Here is a 20633-nt window from a genome sequence, read left to right on the forward strand (position 1 = left end):
GCTTGACATTTACTGTGAGTCGAACAACCATATTTACTTAATTTAAATGTTAGGGATAACACTTTCAAAACATCTGAGTAATTTAGGATCTTAAACGCCACTTTGAAAACGAGTTGGGTCCTTAGGAAATCATGTCCTTCTGAAAAGTCAATGTTCTTCAAGCACTTAAGGTGTCTGTCACTTTTGAAAAATGGCATTTGGGTTCCTAAATCACTTAAATGCATTGAAAATAATTTCCATTGCTCTTCACCCCCAAATTTCTTTGAATTATATGAAACTAGCAGATTTATCCAGTGTTGCTCAGGTCCTTAAATCAATTAAGGTTTGGTGGGGGTTTTGGAAAATAAAAGAAAAATGTATATGATTGATTTAAATGACTGTATTTTTCAAAAGTACACTGTTATTTATTAAGTTAATTTTTATTTCAGCTTTCTGAAAAAAGGGATTGTTAAACTTTGTCCATTTAGTTTTTTGGTAAATTTTTAAATGGGAATTCCATCAAGTATATTTTTCTTCATCCCTACAAACTCTTATTTGCTATGTTTTAACAAAAAAAGGGTTATAGTCAATATGGTTTCCGATAACATTTTCTGTTAGTTTTCAAACATTAAACTTTGATTTAGCTGTACCACAACAGAGCACTACTCCAAATTTCTCCACTTTATCTCTTTTCCCTAAGGTATATTGCGAAGTAACCTTATTCCAGTTTTATCCTATTTTTCTCTCTCATCTTGGTTCAGGCTGTTTCAACATTCACTCAGTTATTGAGTTCTAGGGACTGTACTTGATTTGGGAATTCTGTCTCTTTTCTGTTTTACTTTATGAGAAGCAATTCCATTCCAGGCACATCCCATTTTCCTGGAACAATCAAACCCTGACCCTGCTTTAAATTATGATACAAGGAAGCTGCATAGTGAATTGGTGGTCCTAACTCTTACCATTTAGGAGGAGTTCTTGATCAAACAGACAAATAAAAAACTCTAAAATATATAGTAAATACAGTAACATAGAAGGTTTACAATATTACAATATGCATTACTCAGTTAGTTACTGGCGACAAAGCCAGACTCTCTTGCTGAAACCCAGAGAAATCTGTTCAGGTTATTCTGGATTTGTTGTTGTTAGTTTTTATTTTTTTTCCTGAACAAATCCATAGATGGGGAAAGTCCTCCTCCTGTTCTGACACAAATATATAGCCTTTTCACAAGTCCAACCAAGACCATTTTTTTCGGATCTCCTGAGATAGATTCTATATGTGTCTTCAATGCACCAAATCATCTGTTAGCATTACTACCCATTAACATTTTTCAATTACTTTAGTTAAATACCTACAGTACTCCTTTCAGAGTTACAATACTCACCATAATCACAGAGCACAACTAATAATAGATTTGAAAAATCTTTCAACATCTGTTTCATTCTGATCCGTGGGCTCCCAGGTCCTTTTATTCCTCATGTCCTTTACTAACCCCAAAGTGCACACACTTTTTGTAAGAACACCTGAAAATTAAAACATAAAAAATTACAACCCCGTTGAATGTGTTTCACAAAAGAAAAAACCTGAACATTAATTGGAAAACCTCTGATGAATAATTAATGCATTCTTTAACAATCTCTCCATTCAGGGGTGAAAGTAAATGGCAAGACTTACCGATGCACCAGCATCCTTGGCAGGGGACTTTGGTTCCCTGGAAGGGGTGGGGATAGGGCAGAGCCCTGCAGCTGGCCCTTCATGGCTGCTGCTAGAGCAGTGGCCAAAAGCCCTGGGACTACAGGAAGGGCAGCTGAGAACCCCAGAACTCTGGGGATGATTTCAAGGGCCTGGGACTCCCAACCCTGTGAAGCTGCTGGATCCTACCAACAGGGCTGCTGATGTTGGGGGGATGAAAAGGGGCAGCAACATTCAAGTGTTGCCATGGCAGAGCTTTAACGTTGGCCAGGTTATCACTCTTATCCTTTTACCCTACCAACCTGGATAGCAATCCCAGGGCAATGGCCATGACGGTCACCTTTTATAAAAGGGCGCAGATGTGTTAGAACAATAGGATTCACATATCCTACAGATTGCTTAAAACTGAGAATACAAGATGGATAATTCTGCCAGGAAGCCTCTGGGGGTTCCATGCCAGTCCCAAGCCTGGATAAAGGAGGAGCGTTGGTCAGATGAGTGAGAATGCACTGACTGTGAAATAACAACACAAATGAAATCTGGTGCCAATATGACGTCTACAGAAACTAAGCCACTCTGCATCGGAGAGGGAAAGATGGAAGAAAATAGTGAGAGAGGTATCAAACACCAAAGGGCGCTAAGCCCATGGTTGTTGATTACAACAACATGGAACCTGACCTTGGCAAACATAGGTATTGAGGAATTATTGCTAGTATTCGTAGAATCATAGGACTGGAAGGAACCATGTCATCTATTCCGACCCTCTGCACTCCTGGCAACACTAAGCACTATGTAGACCACCCCAACAGGTGTTTGTTTAACCTGCTCTTAAAAATCTCCAGGGATAGAAATTCCACAGCCTATTCAGGCAGTTTATTCCAGGGCTTGCATAGATAATGCCATTAATAACTTCAGTTTACGTGCAGACATCAAGAAACTCAATACACATAAGCCTGTCAGTGCACACTTCAGTGGAGTGGACCATTCTGTTAAAGACCTGAGAATTTATGTCCTGCAACACAGAGAATTTAACAACAGGTTAAAGTTAGAGTACATATTCAAATCCAACACATTAACGTGGTATAAACAGAGACATCAATTACCTCACACATTACAAGGCCTGCTTCCCTTCCTTTGTTTCTCATAATTATGTCAGACAGGACAATTAACATCCCCCCCACCCCCTTCCTCCTATTTGATTTGCCAGTTTTATTGCATTTTTTTTTTCGTCTGTACTTATATAAGTCAGTCTGTATTGGAAATGAGATTAATCTGAAGAAGTGAGTCTGTCCCATGAAAACTCATCACCAAATAAATCATTTTGTTAGTCTTTAAAGTGTTACATTTCTGCTGCTTTGTTTTGTTGGAGTACAGACTAACATGGCTACCTCTCCTACTATTCACTTTCTGTCAACTGTTTTGCTTGTTTGTCTGTAAGAAAATCCTCATCAGCACAAACATGAATCCATACAAATCTGTCTCTGAGTCTCAAACTGCCCTTTAGATTCAGGTTTATCAATATATTTAATAATCATTGTTAGATCTGTAATTTGTCTAGACATCCTTGGTATTGATCACAGGAAGAAGGGGCTACAATCTGGAGCTTTTTCCATCTATTTCAATAGCACATATTTTGAGTCTAAAACGTTTCAGTTTCTCCTGCAGTTGACTGTGGCCAAAATTGTAGGATAAACTTTCAAAAATAGATTCTATAATGCATATTGTTTAATTTAGTTCCATTTATTTAGAGTAGAATACCACAGTTTTGTTTTAAAGTGCACAAAGTAACTCTCCATAAACCTTGCAGTAAAAATAATCATAGGAGCACTATGATAGCAGCAACTATTTGTTTGAAAAGGCAGCTACAATCAATCCAGAAGATAAGGCAAAGGCACTATCAAAGAAGGGCAATTATTATTATTATTTGCATTTTAGTAGTCCCTACCCCACTATGCTAGACACTGAACAAACATAATGAAGAATGAGTTCATGCCCAACAGACTTTACATTCTAATTTTAAGATGAGAGACAGCAGGTAGGTATAATTGAAATATTGTCAAAGAGCACAAATAGGACAGTGAGATATTTTTAAGTCACTCAGTTATAACACAGACCCTTTAATTTTCCGCTAACAGTTATATTAGAGAGGATGCAGCTTGTATAGTGATAATAATGTCTTATTTGTGACGACATAAATCCACAGCTAACTGACAGTAGATTCCTTTAATTCCCAAACCTGTTCACTGCAAGCTTTGGGAGGTGAATCACTGTATTATGCAGCAAATTGTCCCTCTTTGGAAAGGAATGTAAGGCTTCCCATAAAGCAGATTATATACCACAAAATTCCTTTAATAAAGGGCCTTCAGTAATTAATCAGAGACGTAAGGAACACCACTTGAGGATTCAGTTCAATAAGGATATAAAATAAACTTGATTTTAAGCAATGTCTTTCCATTCTCACAATTCTGACACACTACAGCGTTCAGGGAGCAGCAGTTTTGGCGGCTACTGCACTCTTCTCTACAGCAAGTGTCCCCACTTCTCCACCCTCACAGCTTTCCAATCTTCTCTTGCTCCCCTCTATCCACCCTGAAAAGCTTTGAACCCCTCCTCCACCACCATACACACAGACATCCATTTCGCTCACCTGAGCCATTAACCACTTCCCTCTTGCTTCTCTGCTCAGATGCAATGCTGACACTATGCTAGTGGCTCCTGGTTCCTCAGCAACTTCTTGGCATCAGGAGCAAGGTGAGACCAAGCTGGAGCAGGATTAATGGACCACAGCGCAGGCAGGCTTGGAGGTTCCGGAGACAGGCAAGTGAATCAAATCAAGTTTGAACTGGCCCCTCTCAAAACTCACGATTGCGTCTCTCCACTACAGCAGCTCTTTCATTCACACAATAGTGCCCTCTAGCAGCACATCAGGAAACTAGTCGTTTTTTACAATGATACTGTTAGGAGAAAAGAAAGCAATTTACTAAGACTCGCAGAAATGTTGCCAATTGCCAGGATATTTTTTTATACAATTTCAGTGAAAAATGATGTCCTTGATATTTGTTCATTAACAATCATTCTTCAGCAGAACAAAGCAGAAATGTTGCACATTAAAGACTAACAAAGGGTGTGTCTACACTAGGAACTAAGTTCTAAGTTAGCACTACTTCAAAGTAGCCAGCAGAGAGTCTACACACATTTTCCCTTACTTTGAAGTTAACTTCAAAGGGAACCCAACTTTGAAGTCCTTACTCCATTCCTAGGAACGGAGTAGTGCCCTACTTTGAAATTTAACTTTGAAGCAGGGTGTGTAGACGCTGAAATTCAAAGTTGCTTACTTCAAAGTAAGCAACTTCGAAGTTATTTTTGTAGTGTAGACACAGCCAAAATGATTTGTTCGGTGATGAGCTTTCCTGGGACAGACCCACTTCTGTCCCCCAAAAGCTCATCACTGAATAAATCATTTTGTTAGTCTTTAAAGTGCTACATTTCTGCTGCTTTGTTTTGTTGGAGTACTTATTAGCACAGCTACCTCTCTGTTACTATTCTTCAGCAGGGTTTGCAACCTAAACATTGAAGCATCTTACTAGTGCTTGAGAACTTGAGAGTGAAATCAACCAGAAACTCAATATCAGCACAAGTATGAAACTGACGAGTTCCTTTATAAACAGAAAAGAATGCAAGAAATGCATAAAGCTTGAAAAGAAAATTGTATGTCTGAAGTCTTAGTTCTATTTATATATATTATCTGTATTTCAAGAAAGGTGATTAATCATTTTCACCAGTATTTCTTTAGCTCACTTTAGCATTACCTGATTTCCTAAAGATTAGTACCTCCTGAGAATTTCAGATCTTCTAATATAATCCCTCAACTCATTACTATAAACAAAGTAGTTTAGGTGACATCATGTTTTACCAAAAACTGATTTGTGTTGAACACGAACAAGACAATCATTTCATTCAAATTGTAAGTCTTGTCTTCATTTAAGTGAAATTTATGGCACCAGAAATCCCGTGTGTAAGAAAAATATTGTTACAAAAATGGTAAAATCTGCTTCTACCAACATTTGGGGCCCAATCTCACACAGTGCTGAGCTCTTATTCACGTCAGTATGACTAGGGTGCTCAAAGCACTTCACAATAAGTGGCCAGCAACCTTCAGCCTTGGGACCTTTGGAACTAGTTTTAGAGAGCACATAAATGGAAGAGAGTTACTTTAAAAAGACTGTTTTGAAGAATGAATGATGAGTTTATTAAATACCAGGAGATTTGGGAGAACTTCCAAGCAAGAATAAATAATGAATGGCAAGAATTAAATATACTGTATTGCCCTTGGTGGCATCACAGATGAAGTTCAGACATCTTACTTCCTTATGTCTTTCTTTCCTTTTTCCCTTTCAGAATCTGATTCCCCTCATTAGTGATGCATTTCTGAAATCAGTTGAGCTCTGGTTCAGAGCCTGAACAACCACAGACAACAAGCATTGGAAACAGAGAGAGAGAAATGGCAAACTGATTTAAAATAAGAAAGGATTTTTTTCTAAAAGATCATAGAAGATGGGTTGGAAGCGACCTCAGGAGGTCATCAAATCTAAACCCCTGCTGAAGTCAGGACAAACCCAACTAAATCATCCTAGCCAGGGCTTTGTCAAGACGAGACATAAAAATCCGTAGGGATGGAGTTCTGTTCTAGGGATTATTTTGGGGAAATTCTATGGCTTAAAATCCTCCAGATCCACTGGCCATACACTATCAACAACCAAGACCTGTTGCAACTGACTTACCAACTTCCTGCCAAAGCAGGAATCAGGAAGAGAAGATGGTGATGGATTGAATATATCCTTATAAAACCAAGCACCACCACCACAAGACAATCCTTCAGTTGGAACCCACAAAGAAAAAGGAAAACAGGGTGACCTTGAAACACCTGGCAGAGACCTGAAGGAAGACACCAAAAACACAGGATACCCTGGTCAGAACTGCAAAAGGTCACCCAAGACACGGGATGCTGGCGAATGGTTGTCAATGGCCTATACTCCAAGGTATAGGAGTGGAAAAGACTTACTACTATTTTATTATCTGTGTATTAAAGCAGCATCTAGGGACTCCAGACCTGGTTTACCACCCCAGTGTTCTGGGCACATAACAATAGAGATGGTACCCACTCCAAAGAGTTTGGCATACAGTACAAGTTTAAGACTAGAGAGAACAGATTTCTATAGCAAACAAAACAAAAAAGCAGTCCAGTAGCACTTTAAAGACTAACAAAATAATTTATTAGGTGGTAAGCTTTCATGGGACAGACCCACTTAGTCTTTAAAGTGCTAGTGGACTGCTTTTTTGTTTTGATAGTATATAGAATAACACGGCTCTCTCTGTTACTATAGCAAACAGATCAGGGAACATAAGTAACATTATAGGTAAAAGAATAAAAAAAGTATCAATAAAATTTAATGTTGAACTAAAAATATTCTAAACTCACTTTTAAAAACTACCACATGTGAGGGTATAAAGATCTCGTGAGCACTTCTGGACAACTCCATAACAGCCTAAATGCATGCTAATACACCACCATGTACTCTATCAAAACAACAATATGTGGACTTTGCAAATGGATAAGAAAAATTAATCAGACCAAATCTGGGACTTACTAACTTTCAGCGTGACCCTATAAACTGGCAGCCTGAGACTCTGGAGAAAGAGGGAACATGAACACCCAGAATTGGCACTAAATGTAAACAGGCTACATGTCTGTAACATCACATGAGCATGTGTTATCATAGCACTTTGTGTTAACATCTACATATTTATCCATATAGGTATTTCTGGAGGTACACCACTGAAATATCTGATCCTCTCACAAACATTCATGAAGATCTTCACAACACCCCACATGTCAGTTTCCCAGATACAGGAATTAAGTACAGAGACTCAGGGCAAGACCTTCAAAGGTATTTAAGTTCCTAATTTCCATTGAATTTAATTCAGAGGTTTGGAGCTGCTTTTGAGGATCAAGGCCCAAATGATTTGGCCAAGATTTTACAATAAGCCTTTGAGGGAACTGGAACTGAACACAGATCTCCTGAGTCTCTATCCAGTGATTTAAATGAGAGAATTTGTTCAGTAAAATCAAGAATCAAGCTAAGGATAAAATTTTGTTTGGCATTTGGTGCATGTGGACTGGTTAAATTTTCAACTTTATTGAAACTTTTTGTTGACTAGACAGGTACATATCAGAGCACTTCTCAAAACACATTTTCACAGAAGGTCCATTCTTCACATCATAAAAAAAACTGATACAAATATTTTATGTATTGAGTTTTCTTGGTCAGCAAAACTTTGAACTAGTTTGGCTAAGTAACACCAAGTTTCCACATTATCTTTTTTTGGGCTGTACTGCTAAAATATTTGACCCACAAATAGCGGCATTCACACACTTTTCAGCAGGTCCCATTGCTTTAAGGATGTTCTGTACTTGAGAGCACAGCTGTATAGGTGTAAAAAACAAGCATTTTCATTTAGCTTTCTTTTGCAAAAGGAAAAAAAAAGGTGGGGGAGGTGTTGGAAAGGGTAATTGGGGTTGGAAAAAATGTGTTAGAGAAATGTAGTGCATTATATTTTTAACTGTGGCACAAACAACATTCGCTATGGGACTACAAAAGCATTAATATGATTGTTTGCATCAAAATACTAGAAATAATTTCACATGAAAAAATGTATGAAGAAGGAGTAAAAGTGTGTTTTAATTGACATTCATTAACTGTGAGAAAGTTTAAAAAACCCAAGGAGTCCTATAGCACCTACAAGACTAATAATTTTATAATATTACCAATATATATTAACAACTAATAATTATATTACTATTTATTAGTACAATTACATATAACTTTATATATTCCCTTTTTGTGGGTAAGACCCATTTCCTCAGCCCGTTGAGGCAGCGCTCTGCACGGGGTGTATCAGCAATTCCCGAGCCCCGCTCTTTAGACAGCGCCACTCCCACAGCGCGAGGGAGGCTGCAGGGTTTGCCGCGGGCAGGATCTGCCTCCTGGTGTGCAGCCGGCGGCCGGGAGCCCAGGGCAGGGACCCGAGCCGCAACCCGCAGTTCGCCAGCCACTGGTGGGAGCCGGACCGGGTCCCTGCCGCCTGCGGAAGGGCTGCAGGGATGTCGAGCATAGGAGCCCGGAGCCGCAGCCCTCTCGGGGGCTCCCCGGCGCTGGAAGCTGCTGTCAGAGGCGGCGACGGCCCCGCAGCCCAACAGCAGCGCGCCCGGGGAGGGCAGCGGGGTGCCCGGCCACGCAAGCTAGGGGTGCCGAACCACAGGCACAGTCCTTACCGGGCTGCAGGACACGCAGCTCCCGCGGCCGCCTGTCTCTCCGCGGAGGCGCCGCAGCAGCAGCCGCCGCCTGGGAGAGCCGGTCCCGCCCGGGCACAGGCGCGTCTGCCGGGCATGGCTCTGGCCAGCCGGCTGGAGCCAGGACGCTGGGGCGGGGCCGGGGGGGGGGGGGAAGGCCACACCCCTGGCACGCCCCCAGCTCCCGCGGGGCAGCCCCCGGCCAGCGGCGCCCCGAGCCCCGCCCCCAACCCGCCTATGTCAGGCATCAAAGTAATTCCGCTCTCCCGCTCCGTAGGGACCGTAAATGGGCCGGGCCGGGGATGGACCCGCGGGGGCAGGTCCGTCAATAGCCGGGAGGCCTGACGGGCGGGGATGCCCCACCATGCTCTGAGTGGTCCCGGCTCTGCCCCAGGGGGCGGCCCACTCGGTAGGTTACCTGTTCTATGCATCCCTCTGGGGCAGCTGCTCCTGGCTGCGGGCAGAAGGCAGGATCCAGGGCCTGTGGTCTGACCCACTCCAGCTGGGCCCAGGGAGACTTCTCTGTATGTTTTAGACATTTACATTTGCAACCAACCTCCTGAGCACAAACTCCATACTGGGCCTTCCTCAGCCCACTCCTCCCAGCAGGAGAGCAATCCCACCTCTCCAAAGAGGTGACCCACCTTTTAGTATACACAGCCAGCTGGTCCAAGGGCAACAGGCCTGTCTCCAGCATCTGGGTCACAGTAAATGCTACAGTAAAGTGCTCCTCAGCTAGGGGAAAACAGACAGACATATGGGCTGGCTGGGACCCAGGATCACAATGCCATGGGCCAACACCATGCACAGTCCACTAGCCCTCTAGGCCTGATCTCCTCTAGGTTTAGTAGCTTATGCAGGCAGTAAGACCCCTTAGGACCACAAACTGACTACTCAAAGGACGATGGCCAAAGTCTTCAAACATGGTTGTCTAAAGCTAAGCACGGAAAACCACATTTTGGCGCCTACTTCAGTGGCCTGATTTTTAGAGGCAATATACCACGGCTCACATTAAATCACTGAGAGCTGTGAGCATTTGCACCTCTGAAAAATCAGGTCCCCTCTATTAGGTTATTGATTTATTTACCTAAGTGTAAGCCCTGCATTGAACAAGGCCAATTTTTGTCATCTATGAGTGGGTAGGTGGCAGGGGAATCTTCAAAAACCTTTCTAGAGCTGAGGCTTAAAACTGAAGACGTAGCAAGAAAATGCTGCAGTTAAGCCAAACAGCAGCCGCTAATTTTTTGCAATGCAGATATGAAACTAAGCCACTGCATTTATGGATATCCTCATTTTAAAGATTTATAGAGCACACTTACATACTCTTATGATGAGGACTTTAGAAATGGATACTTAATAAAGACAACCCTCTTGCAGAAAGACATTACTGAGTAAAAAATTCTTCCTTTGTGCCAACTGCTAAAACTCTCTCTCTCACTAAACCTGTTTAAAATCTATCAATATTTGTTATATGTAAAGAATTTCTGTACCTTCAGGCACTCAGATACTATGGGGATGGGGATGTTATAAGAATATGAATTTTCTACATTTTTGTTTGAAAACTTTTTTTTCCCATATTAACAGTTAACATTGCATTCAAATGGTTAGGAAGATAAAGCATTCAAAAACACTGAATATTTCTTGCCTCACCCAAATACTGAAATCACACAATCAACAAAAGTTACCAAACTATTCAGTAATTCCTCTGGGTCGCCCCCTCTCCCAGACTCACTCATTATGAAAGCCTATTTTCATCATCAAGGTTACAATCTTTTCCATATGCTAGTCTTGGGCCAGGGTGTAAGCTTCAAGGCAAACTGCCATCTGGAGTGCTGTCAGACACATTCAGAAAGCAAGAGAAACACATGCATAGTAATTTAGACAGTTTTCTGGAAAGCACACAGTAAAATGTTCTAGTAATGAAGCTAGACCTTTCAAACCCACGTTCATCACACTGACAACGTAAGTTAAGATACTCTTACTAGCATGGGTTGCCTCTCCCCACCACCCCCCGAAACTGATGGACATGCTTTATGCAGTAATAACTGCCCACTTTTTAGTACTGCAAAAGTTTGTTTGGGGGCTGGTTCTCAAATGTCACTTTACACGATGGAATTCTAAAACCACTAAAAAGGCAAAGCACAAGAGGTAGCCATGCAATCTGTATTTCACTTCTCCAGGGTCAAGACTGAAAAAATGCCTCAGCCCTAACATACAGGGGTTAGAAGATAACTCAGTTTTTCTTGCCAACTCAGTCCTTGGCCTCTGATCACTTTGGTCATGGCAGCAGTGGAAGATAAGTTATGTGATCAGGTGCACTAGGAAATGGACCAAGACCACCATATCATTTCACAAAGGTCTCTTAAGAACCAGCTCCTCTGCTGCCAAAAACAGATGTAGTGTACTATCAGAGTACTTTGTGTGAAATGGGTGACAAACCGCTTACACCTTTAGTAAAAAAAGGGTTATAAAACAACATTAATAATGACTGAGCAGATGGATTATGTTGTAAAAGCCTATCTCCACCAGAGGCTCTACTGACTTCCCAGCACTCAAATGAGCACCTCACTCATGCTACATAGGTTTAACACCTGAAACACCTTGTATTAGTCAATGTTTCACAAAGTTGTTCCTACACTGAGTTTTTTTTAATCGATTTAGTCACAAGTACCTAAGAAAAAACAAACAATCCAGTTCACAGTTATTCAACAATGTACTTTACTCAATACTGTGCATTTCGATAGTGCAAGTCACCTAGTAATCTAAACAGTAAGTAATCTTCAAGGCACCCCTGTAACAGATGGTTTATACCCATTTTATAGTTAGGTAAACTGATTCACCAAGCAATTTAACCAGTTAGAACCAAGAATAGAATCCAGCTCTTGTAACTCCTACACCCTTGCTCATGCTTCCTTCCTACCAATCTCTCTGCTGTATCTGCTCCTCTGCAAAATGAATCATAATCCAAAAGTTTGTGATTATTTAGCTGAAATAGTAAGGTACTCGGATAATAGAGGAATGAGCACAATATTACAATCTATATAAAATTATTCTTCCTTTCATAGTACCTTGTTTAGGTCTGCACATAACTAGATATGGGTATCAGGCTAAAAGCTAATGTCTAATTTTGTTAAAGCACTAAATTTCAGCAGGGACAATTTTTTTTCATAGAACTCTTTAACCATCACTGATCACTACACAGCAGCAGACAAAATGTCTAGTTCAGGGTCACGAAAGCTGGTTGCCCTTAAAATAGCTTACAGTCCCTGCTGGAAGTTAGTACAAGAGAAGGATAATCACTTTCCCAAAACATTCTGGAGAAACAAAGCCAAAACCCAGCACTGTAGAAAGATCAAAATCAGTAATTGTTCAAGCGTGACTCCTGGTGACATGTGGCAAGACTCGAGTTGCTGAAACTTCTAAGATACCCAAACCTACATTTATGAAGGGATAAGAAATGGCCTACTAATATGTAGTAAGAAGCTCTGAAAATACAAAAGGACAGGGTTGATAATAGGTGTAGGCAGGCTAGCTAAAGTGAGGAGGGAAGTGGAAAATATTACAAAACCATAATTATATATCCCTTCCCACCGCTTCATCTTTTATTCATATTGGCTCCAGTTTCTCTCAACTCCCAACTAACCCATTGTCTGTATTGAACAGGCCAAAACATTTTGTGCTATTATTCCACCATGTTCTTCACATAAGCCAGTTTCTATGGTATCACAACCACTCAATATAGTCCTCTTTTTTAAGTGATTAACTCATTGTGTCTTAAGTATTATACTAGACAATAGGACTAATCCAGCGCCATTAAGGTCAATGGGAGTTTTGCCAGAAGCTTCAACACAGATGAGGGATCAAGCCGTAACACCTTTGTGAATAAAGGACCTAATTCTGCAGTTCTCATTTGGGCACAAACTGGCCTAAAATTTAAAAATTATCATGGAAAGGGGAGGGAATCTAAACTGGTCATATTTAATCAAGAATCTGAAAAGAACTCAACCTACATAAAGTTAATCTCTAAGCATCTACAATATAACTCCATACAAGGCTATATTTAGTCTATGTGACAGTTATGTCCTTATTTTTCAATACCAAGTGTCCCTGTTTACTTAGAGTGGCCATTGAAACAAAGAGAACCAAGAACATCAGCTTGAAATGATTTCCTCCTGCAGTCTTTTCAAAGAAAATTTTAAGTCCTATCTTGGAGTCAGTTCCCTTTTTTGTGGGCATCTGGATTTATAGAACAAAAGGGACTAGGAAGTCCCTACAGGCTCTCTGCCGTGAAAGTGCTGGTACCCACAGTTCTAAAATGTGTTTTTGAATAAGTATTCTCTTTTATTATAGTGTTGGGGTTGAAAGTTTACTCAGGCAATCAGAAGCAGGAGACCCTGGGCAAAATCAGGCTTTCTGACAGAATTCCGTTAACTGGTAGAAGAGCTCACTGTTTTACTGTTGGGGAATTTGCGATGATGATCATTTGTAACCTGCTATTACTACTCAAGAGATATTTCCAAAAACACAGCCTTTCTTTTTTGTTTTAAAAAGGAAGACTTCTTTATTTCTAACAACAATTATGACCCAAATGAAATGTGAGTTCCATGTGCCAACTTTTATGTAACAGTGGGAATAATGACTAGTCAGGGACTAAAACATAAATGTTGAGAATGTTGCAGAAACGTGCTTCCTGATGGGAATATGACAAGTCACTTTTGCTGGGATGTGCCTAACCACTAAATTCCAGCAAAAGATACCTTGTATCTTACTCTCAAGGATACAATCCAAAGCAAGGAAAATTTCAAAACTTCTCCCATCAAAATGCCAGGAAGTAGCTTGTAGCTTCAAAGTTGCCCAAAGCATTTAGAAAGCAGAAAAACAGACAAGTTAAGAAAATCAGTTTATTTTTTATTACTTTATGGAAACAACATTTTAATATACACTATTAGATTCTAAATGAGCCATATAATTTAGCCCATTGAGCTAAATCGTATCTTGAAAAAAGGCCAAGGAAGTACCATATGGCTAAAGCTAAGACGTATGTTGTACTGTTATTGCTCAACTGAAACAAATTAAGGGCTCTATGTAGATTATACCCGAGTAGGGCAATGGCAGCCAAGACTGCCAATTTGGTGTTTTCTTTTTACACCTTCATCATGGCTGTGAACAGGAAAAGCTTCTCCGCTAGGAAGGTTTTCACCACCTAAACCAGTGGATATTTCTCAAACAGCCACGGCTCTCCAGCAACACATAGTCTGAAATAACTTGTGCCGCTCTATACCATTATTTACTGGGAAAGGTGAAAAAGCAAAGACTGTGATGCAGTTCAACTGGCCCCTCCTTCCCTACCTACAAATCTGGATCTCTATACAAAAGTGCTTGAGAGTACATAGCATGACAATACCCTAAAGCGAGTTCTCTCCCTTGTAATTGCTTTCCCTGGCTGATCCATGAGTTTTGGCTCCCCTCCACTTGACGAAATGCAAGGAGAACGGCACTCCAAGAAAGCACTGCATGAAAGCTAACTAGCGAGATGCACGAGGGGACAGCATGTCTGTACTCCAAATAAGCATCCTAGAAGAACCCGCAATGGACAGACCAAAGCAACCTTAAAGCAGGTACATGGGAAAACGAACAGGTAAACAGTAGAAAAGGTAACAGGTAAAGAGTAACTTTCCATATTACTATCAAAACCATGACCAAATGCAGGGTTACCATCACTGAAGTCAACAGAAGCGTGGGCATACCCCTCAACTTGACAAAACTGGTGATACTGTAAGATTTCTAGAAACATTTTCAGACAGCTGAAATAACTGCATTTCCTTTAACTTCCATCTGATTATTATTGCCGCATCTTTAATTCAGGGCTACATCAACAATATCCTCATCCAAACTTTGAGCTGAATTCCACAATAATGTATCATACTTTGTCATGTGAAAACTCAGAGAGCTTAAGTCATGTGGGCCACTGACACCCATGTATCTATGTAACTTTAGCAGTTCCAACACATACAAGTCCACTGGAGTTACAGAAAGTTAGGTTTGTGTAAATGAATTCTGTGAATCCACTGCATAGGTAAACCAAAGGATTTATACCTCCCAATTATTAAGTGTGAGACTTCTTCTGTTCCTCCTTTTAACACTGAAACACTGATTTCTGCATACTAAGGATATATAAGTTAACCAATCCTCTCTTCAAGACAGACACATGGTGTGGGGCTCTGATGAATGAACTTTCTTTAGAAGTCCAACAGGAAAAACAGCTCATTATGCTGCTGGCCAGGATGCAGTGACAACAATTGATTTTCCTCAACACTATCTAAAGAAAAAGCACATACAAATGGTAACATAATGAGGCTTTTTTGAGGAGAGAGAGCAAACAAAGGGCGAAATCTGAAATCACAATTCTTTTTGTTTGTCTGTTTAGCAGTAGATGTGACACATTAAACCCCACATGTCCAGCTTTTCATAACAAAGGCTGTTTTCTATTAAGGCAGGTCATTTATACCTAAAAAGTATTCCATAGGCTTCAACTCCCAAAATTTGGGGTCCTTGCTAGGAAAATTTTCCATGTTCTCTGGGAAAAGGGAGCATTCAATGTTGTTTTGTACCTTGGAATTCGACATTCATCCACCATGTCACATTCTCATCCCTCCGGATATATGTCTCTGATCTGAACTCACACACAAAATATGTTGAAGTTGGAGAGTATGGAGAGGAAGCCTGACTGGAATGTACACACTCCAGTTAACTTATCATTTACACACAGTGAATGACAGTGTTCCTTATACGCGCTCTGCCTTTGCACACAGACAACAAAGGACATTTCCTCCACTTCTACTCTTGTGAAGTCATTTTACTTCCCCTGAAAAGTTAGACTACTGAATAAAACTGACAGTGACTACATGTAACATATCTTGCCAATCTGAGATGAGAGTAGGATTCTGACTCTATAAATCCTGTTTCCTTCGGTAGTATTCCTCTCCATTCTATACAGGACCGTTCAGCATTTGACATAGATGAGAAAGCTTTTTCATCACAATTATTCACCACTGTCATGATGATTAACAAAGCAAAATGTTAAAATCAGTCATCTGAAGGGCTCCTTCTGCTCTCATGTTCAACCATTACACAATAAATGTGCATGAACTACAATATCATTAACTTTGTGTCATAAATAAGTTTGGATAGAATCTCAAGCCTTCCACTGAATCGTCTCTGCAAAGATGCCCCATCTTTTCAGCCAGAAGCAGCCTGAAGAAAGAAAAAACATCTGTAATATTGCGTAAGGCCAATCTGATAATCAAGGCATTATTACAAATAAGTAGTCTTTACCTCTCTTTGGCTAGAAGAACAGACATCCCCACAAGCTTGGCAAACTCTTCAGCTGTGAGAGAACCCTTTTCAGACACCTATCAGAGAGAAAAACGTGGCTTTAAATTGTGTTGATCTTTTCCTCTCTACTACAAAATGAAAGAATTTTTCCCATTTTTTTAGTTGAGTCTCAGTTCAGAGAGTTAACTGTTAGAAATTGGTAACAAATCCCGAGTGAAGACTGCACTTTTGTTACCCAAAAAACCCATTTAGCATTCCAAAAATGTATTAAGTATGAAAAAGGAAGACTGCAGAAAAGGATAGGAACTAGTCAAACATAGAAAGGTGTGTCTATGTACATGTAAAGATACTTTGGAAGAAGTGGGTGGAAAAAGAAAATAGCCTATAAATAGTTATGTACGTATACAATCGATAGTTATACAGCACAGTCATACTAAATCTTCCCTAAGTGATTTTGAATGAAACAACTGTGTTTTGGGAGGGGGAAAAAAAAAAAAAAAGGCAACAAAGCTGGAGGGTCTTCAGTAGAAGCCTGCTGCCAGGCCTGATTTGTGAAAAGCAGTATTCCACTAGGTCTGAGGACATCGTCACACCCAGGAGAAGCCATGTTTTTGTGCGAATGAATTGTTCTTTTACTTCCTAGTTATTGCAGATTTTAGCCACCTTCCACATGCCTTCTCCAATCCTCACAATCTTAGAGACTTGTTCTGCATTATCTACTACAATTTCTAATTAAATTGGAATTCCCCTTTACAGAATCTTAGATCAAAGTAGGCTCCATATTCAGATGTGGTAAAGCTAAACCATTGAAACATACAGGTGAGACAAAGAGCATACTCAGTAGGTTGTGCAATTTAATATAACCTTCAGTTCTCCTACCTCACCTGCCACTCAAACCATTCCATGCACCCATTTCAATACCCACAATGGCTTCCTGTCATCTTCCCTCAAAAATTTAATCTTACTTCACCTGGGAAGCTATACACAAGTGTGCTCCTACCTAATTTCCAATCTAATTTTTTCTGACTTTTAGCCTTCTTAACTCACACCTCACTCCTGTTCCCTTTGCAACTTTATTCCACTCATGTCTTCTTCAATATTCATACCCCTGGAACTTCCTTTTCTTGGAAAACACCCATCTCTCTTAATTCAGGTCCATTCCCTACCACATTTTTCTAGGAAGCCTAGTGTCATGTCAAAAACTGCACTGCTTTGTGATAAATCCACCTTTTCCACTGCGTACCTGACCTGATTTAGCATTTCCACTATAAAGCTGCTTAAAGCTACGTGAGGGAGGGACTTTTTTTTGTTTTACAATGTTGAGCCAACTTGCTGGAGACAACAAATAACATAACAACAAGATCATAAAACTGACTAAAAATGAAAAGAAAAAACCAAAACCAATGAGTTAATTTTCTTGAAAGAAATGCACAAAATTAACAAAACTAAGAAATGTCCTAAAATATAAATCAGGATTTAAATATTTAAATTTTAATAACGAAAGGCGTTATTTGTGTTATAGCTAAGACATACGGAGTGAGAAAAGAGAAAGTATTTTTAATTGCCCCTTTTAATAAAGGAATATTGTTCTGCAGATTTGGTTTTATATACAGTATTCTGAGGAGCCCACTTCTTAATCACAAAGGTGCTTGTGGTAGCACTAAGTGTTCTCATGTGACAGGACTATTTTCTTGTGGAAAGACCAATATGTAGCCTTCTTAGCTTGTGAAAATAAAGAACATGTGTTATGTTCTACAACACGCAAGGGAAACAGCAGATGATGCGACAGTATCGGCATTTTCAAGGTATTAAAATGGATCAGAACCAGTAATGGGCATAGGCAGTCTCCTTAACATAACAAATTCAATGTAAAATATATATTGCACATGCTACGTTCTGTTACTGTATAAAAGCAAAAGCTGTCACACTTTCCCATACCTACACTGAAAATCTACTTTCAATCAAATCATGCAAAATTTGAAGCCAAATTTAATTAACATATAGATCAAATACCCTGCCACTAAATAAACTTTTCCTAGTAAGCAAAAGATCTGGGGAAGGAATTTAAGGCAATGAAATCACAGAAGACCTTTAAGAGAAATTTATTCCTGTAGAAATGAACAGTTACCTATGGTAAGACTATACTACAGTATGCATCTGTGCCGCTATAGTGCCTCGGGGGTAGACAAATTATGCTGACGGGAGAGGGCTCTCTCATCTGCATAATTACTCCATCTTGGTAAGAAATGGAAGCTACTTTGATGGGAGTGTGTCACCTGCAAACACAGTGCCAGTGTGAATAGCAAAAAAACTTGAGTTGCTGGTGATGGACTGGGAGGGGCTTTTGCCACACACTTATGTAATACAAGTTAGAGTGACATGAAGTAATACAGACCTGCTCTACGATTAGCATGCATACAGGCCTCTAAAGGTGAAAAATGCAATATACGTACAAAATATTGCTTTAGGATTTTAGAAGTGGAAAATTCTGTATTTCAAAAGTTCCAAAGGAAATCCTGTACCTCAAGTTTTACATATACTGTGTCTAAGTCTTCCTAGTAGACAGATTACTGGAGGAAATGAAGTTCACATACTGTCTCTAAAGCAGAAGCCACCATTTCCTCTTCATTGTGGGACTGGAGCTCAATCACCATGACACCGCTGTCAAACACAGAAAGCCTAAACATCAAAGGGAAAAAACACAAATATGTAAATATCAACAAGAGAAAGATGTGTGTATTTTAGCCACCTCTTAGTTTCACGTCTCATTGATAACATGCCAACATGCAGATCCATTTTAAATAATGAGAAGTAAAAAAAAAAAGAACATAAAAATGAACTGCTGGATTTTCACACATGAAATGAGGTGAGCAAATATAACAGTGATGCACCAAAGTGGCTCTCTTTTCACATCCTGAAAATGTGCCTTTGGCCAAAACAGGGAACAATTTAAATTCAACCACAGCTGTAATTTTTTAGTGCTCATAGAATTTAGTTGTGTGTGAAATGTACATAAATTCTGTTCATGCAGTGAAACAATGACAAAGGTATGTACTTGTTAGCGTTAGTAACTGCACCTTAAGCAAGATCCCAGTGATACTATTTCTGTGGGCCATAACTGTAGAAAAGAATGATCCAACGGGTAGGATGCAAGCATGGGACATGAGAGCCCTGGCTTCAATTCCCTCTTCTTTACCGATGTGACTTGGGGCAAATAACTTAGCTTCTCAATGTCTCCATCCCAGAAATGATGTGAAACCCTGACCTGTCTCACAGGGGTGTTATGAGGATAACTACACATAAGGAGTGCATGCTGCTCACTAATTGCAGCAACTGTGTCCTTATAACTTGGATCAATACAGTAATGTTTAGGAACTTAAAGGAAGTGACGTAAGCAATGGAATGACTACTGACCTCTTAGAAAATTGAATAACACTCAGAAATAGGTTCACGTTTTACATTAATGGATTTTGGAAGATAAGGCATCTCACAAAGCTGTGTCTTGCGAATGGACTCTAAGGTCTGCATGTGACAATTTATTTAGAAATACACAAGAATTCTTACCTTAAGGGTAATTTCAGTGCCACTAGCATTTTACACGCATTTACTAAATCTTCTGGAGAGAGCAACTAATTAAAAACAAGAACATAGTTACTCACATTTTAGATGTTAAATGCAGTTTCACATACACAAACAAAAACAGACAACTCAGATAAAAAAATAACAATGCAGAGCACAGTTTTTATCCTTTCTTTTATTTTTCTTTTTTTAACCCTATATCCTGCAGCTTCTCTCATTTAATTACTCCATTTCGTGTTCTCTTTCTATTTTTAATCTACATTACTCCTGCTCGTGACTTCACTCTAGAGGTATTTTATTTGATTACTGGTTCCCTCCTTCTATTATTTCTGTGTCTGTTCCTGTAATTATTTTGCCTGAATGGGGAGGGACTCTCACTTTGGCTATGTCTACACTACACTACAGCCATCTGTCGACAGATGTTACTGTCAGAAGATATCTTTTAACAAATCTTCTGTCGACAGATTGTGGCCAGAGCGCAAAGCAGATAGAAAAAGTGATCAGCTCTCTTGACAAAATGGCCAACCAGACATACAGGGCAATTTTTCGATAGCTCAGTGGTTTGAGCATTGGCCTGCTAAACCCAGCGTTGTGAGTTCAATCCCTGAGGGGGCCATTTAGGGATCGGGGTAAATAGATTTTAAAAAAAAGGGGGCGGGGGGGGGATGGTGCTTGGTCCCATCAAAAGGACAGGGGACT

General features: G+C 39.9%; 2 protein-coding genes across 7 annotated transcripts in view; both read right to left on the minus strand.

The window, feature by feature from the left end:
* The window catches only part of THSD1 (thrombospondin type 1 domain containing 1), a 36264-nt gene extending 27143 nt beyond the window's left edge, over positions 1 to 9121 (minus strand). For 2 of the 4 annotated variants that reach the window (XM_074987127.1, XM_074987103.1), the window contains exons 1-3: positions 9003 to 9121; positions 4317 to 4623; positions 1362 to 1500 (exon numbers count right to left, since the gene is read on the minus strand). In XM_074987127.1, the coding sequence (XP_074843228.1) occupies positions 1362 to 1419 (58 nt within the window). In that variant the 5' untranslated portion in view covers positions 1420 to 1500; positions 4317 to 4623; positions 9003 to 9121. Of the gene's footprint in view, positions 1 to 1361; positions 1501 to 1971; positions 2794 to 4316; positions 4624 to 6450; positions 6605 to 9002 lie in introns of those variants that run through there. The other 2 variants (XM_074987112.1, XM_074987121.1) reach the window with 2 other exon arrangements.
* Positions 9122 to 13634: 4513 nt separating this feature from the next.
* The window catches only part of VPS36 (vacuolar protein sorting 36 homolog), a 28740-nt gene continuing 21741 nt past the window's right edge, over positions 13635 to 20633 (minus strand). For 2 of the 3 annotated variants that reach the window (XM_074987217.1, XM_074987206.1), the window contains exons 11-14: positions 19920 to 19984; positions 18950 to 19034; positions 16356 to 16432; positions 13635 to 16274 (exon numbers count right to left, since the gene is read on the minus strand). In XM_074987217.1, the coding sequence (XP_074843318.1) occupies positions 16181 to 16274; positions 16356 to 16432; positions 18950 to 19034; positions 19920 to 19984 (321 nt within the window). In that variant the 3' untranslated portion in view covers positions 13635 to 16180. Of the gene's footprint in view, positions 16275 to 16355; positions 16433 to 18877; positions 19035 to 19919; positions 19985 to 20633 lie in introns of all 3 variants that reach the window. The other variant, XR_012644434.1, reaches the window with a different exon arrangement.

Source organism: Carettochelys insculpta, chromosome 1, assembly GCF_033958435.1.
Source record: "Carettochelys insculpta isolate YL-2023 chromosome 1, ASM3395843v1, whole genome shotgun sequence".
Classification (NCBI taxonomy): Eukaryota; Metazoa; Chordata; order Testudines; family Carettochelyidae; genus Carettochelys; species Carettochelys insculpta.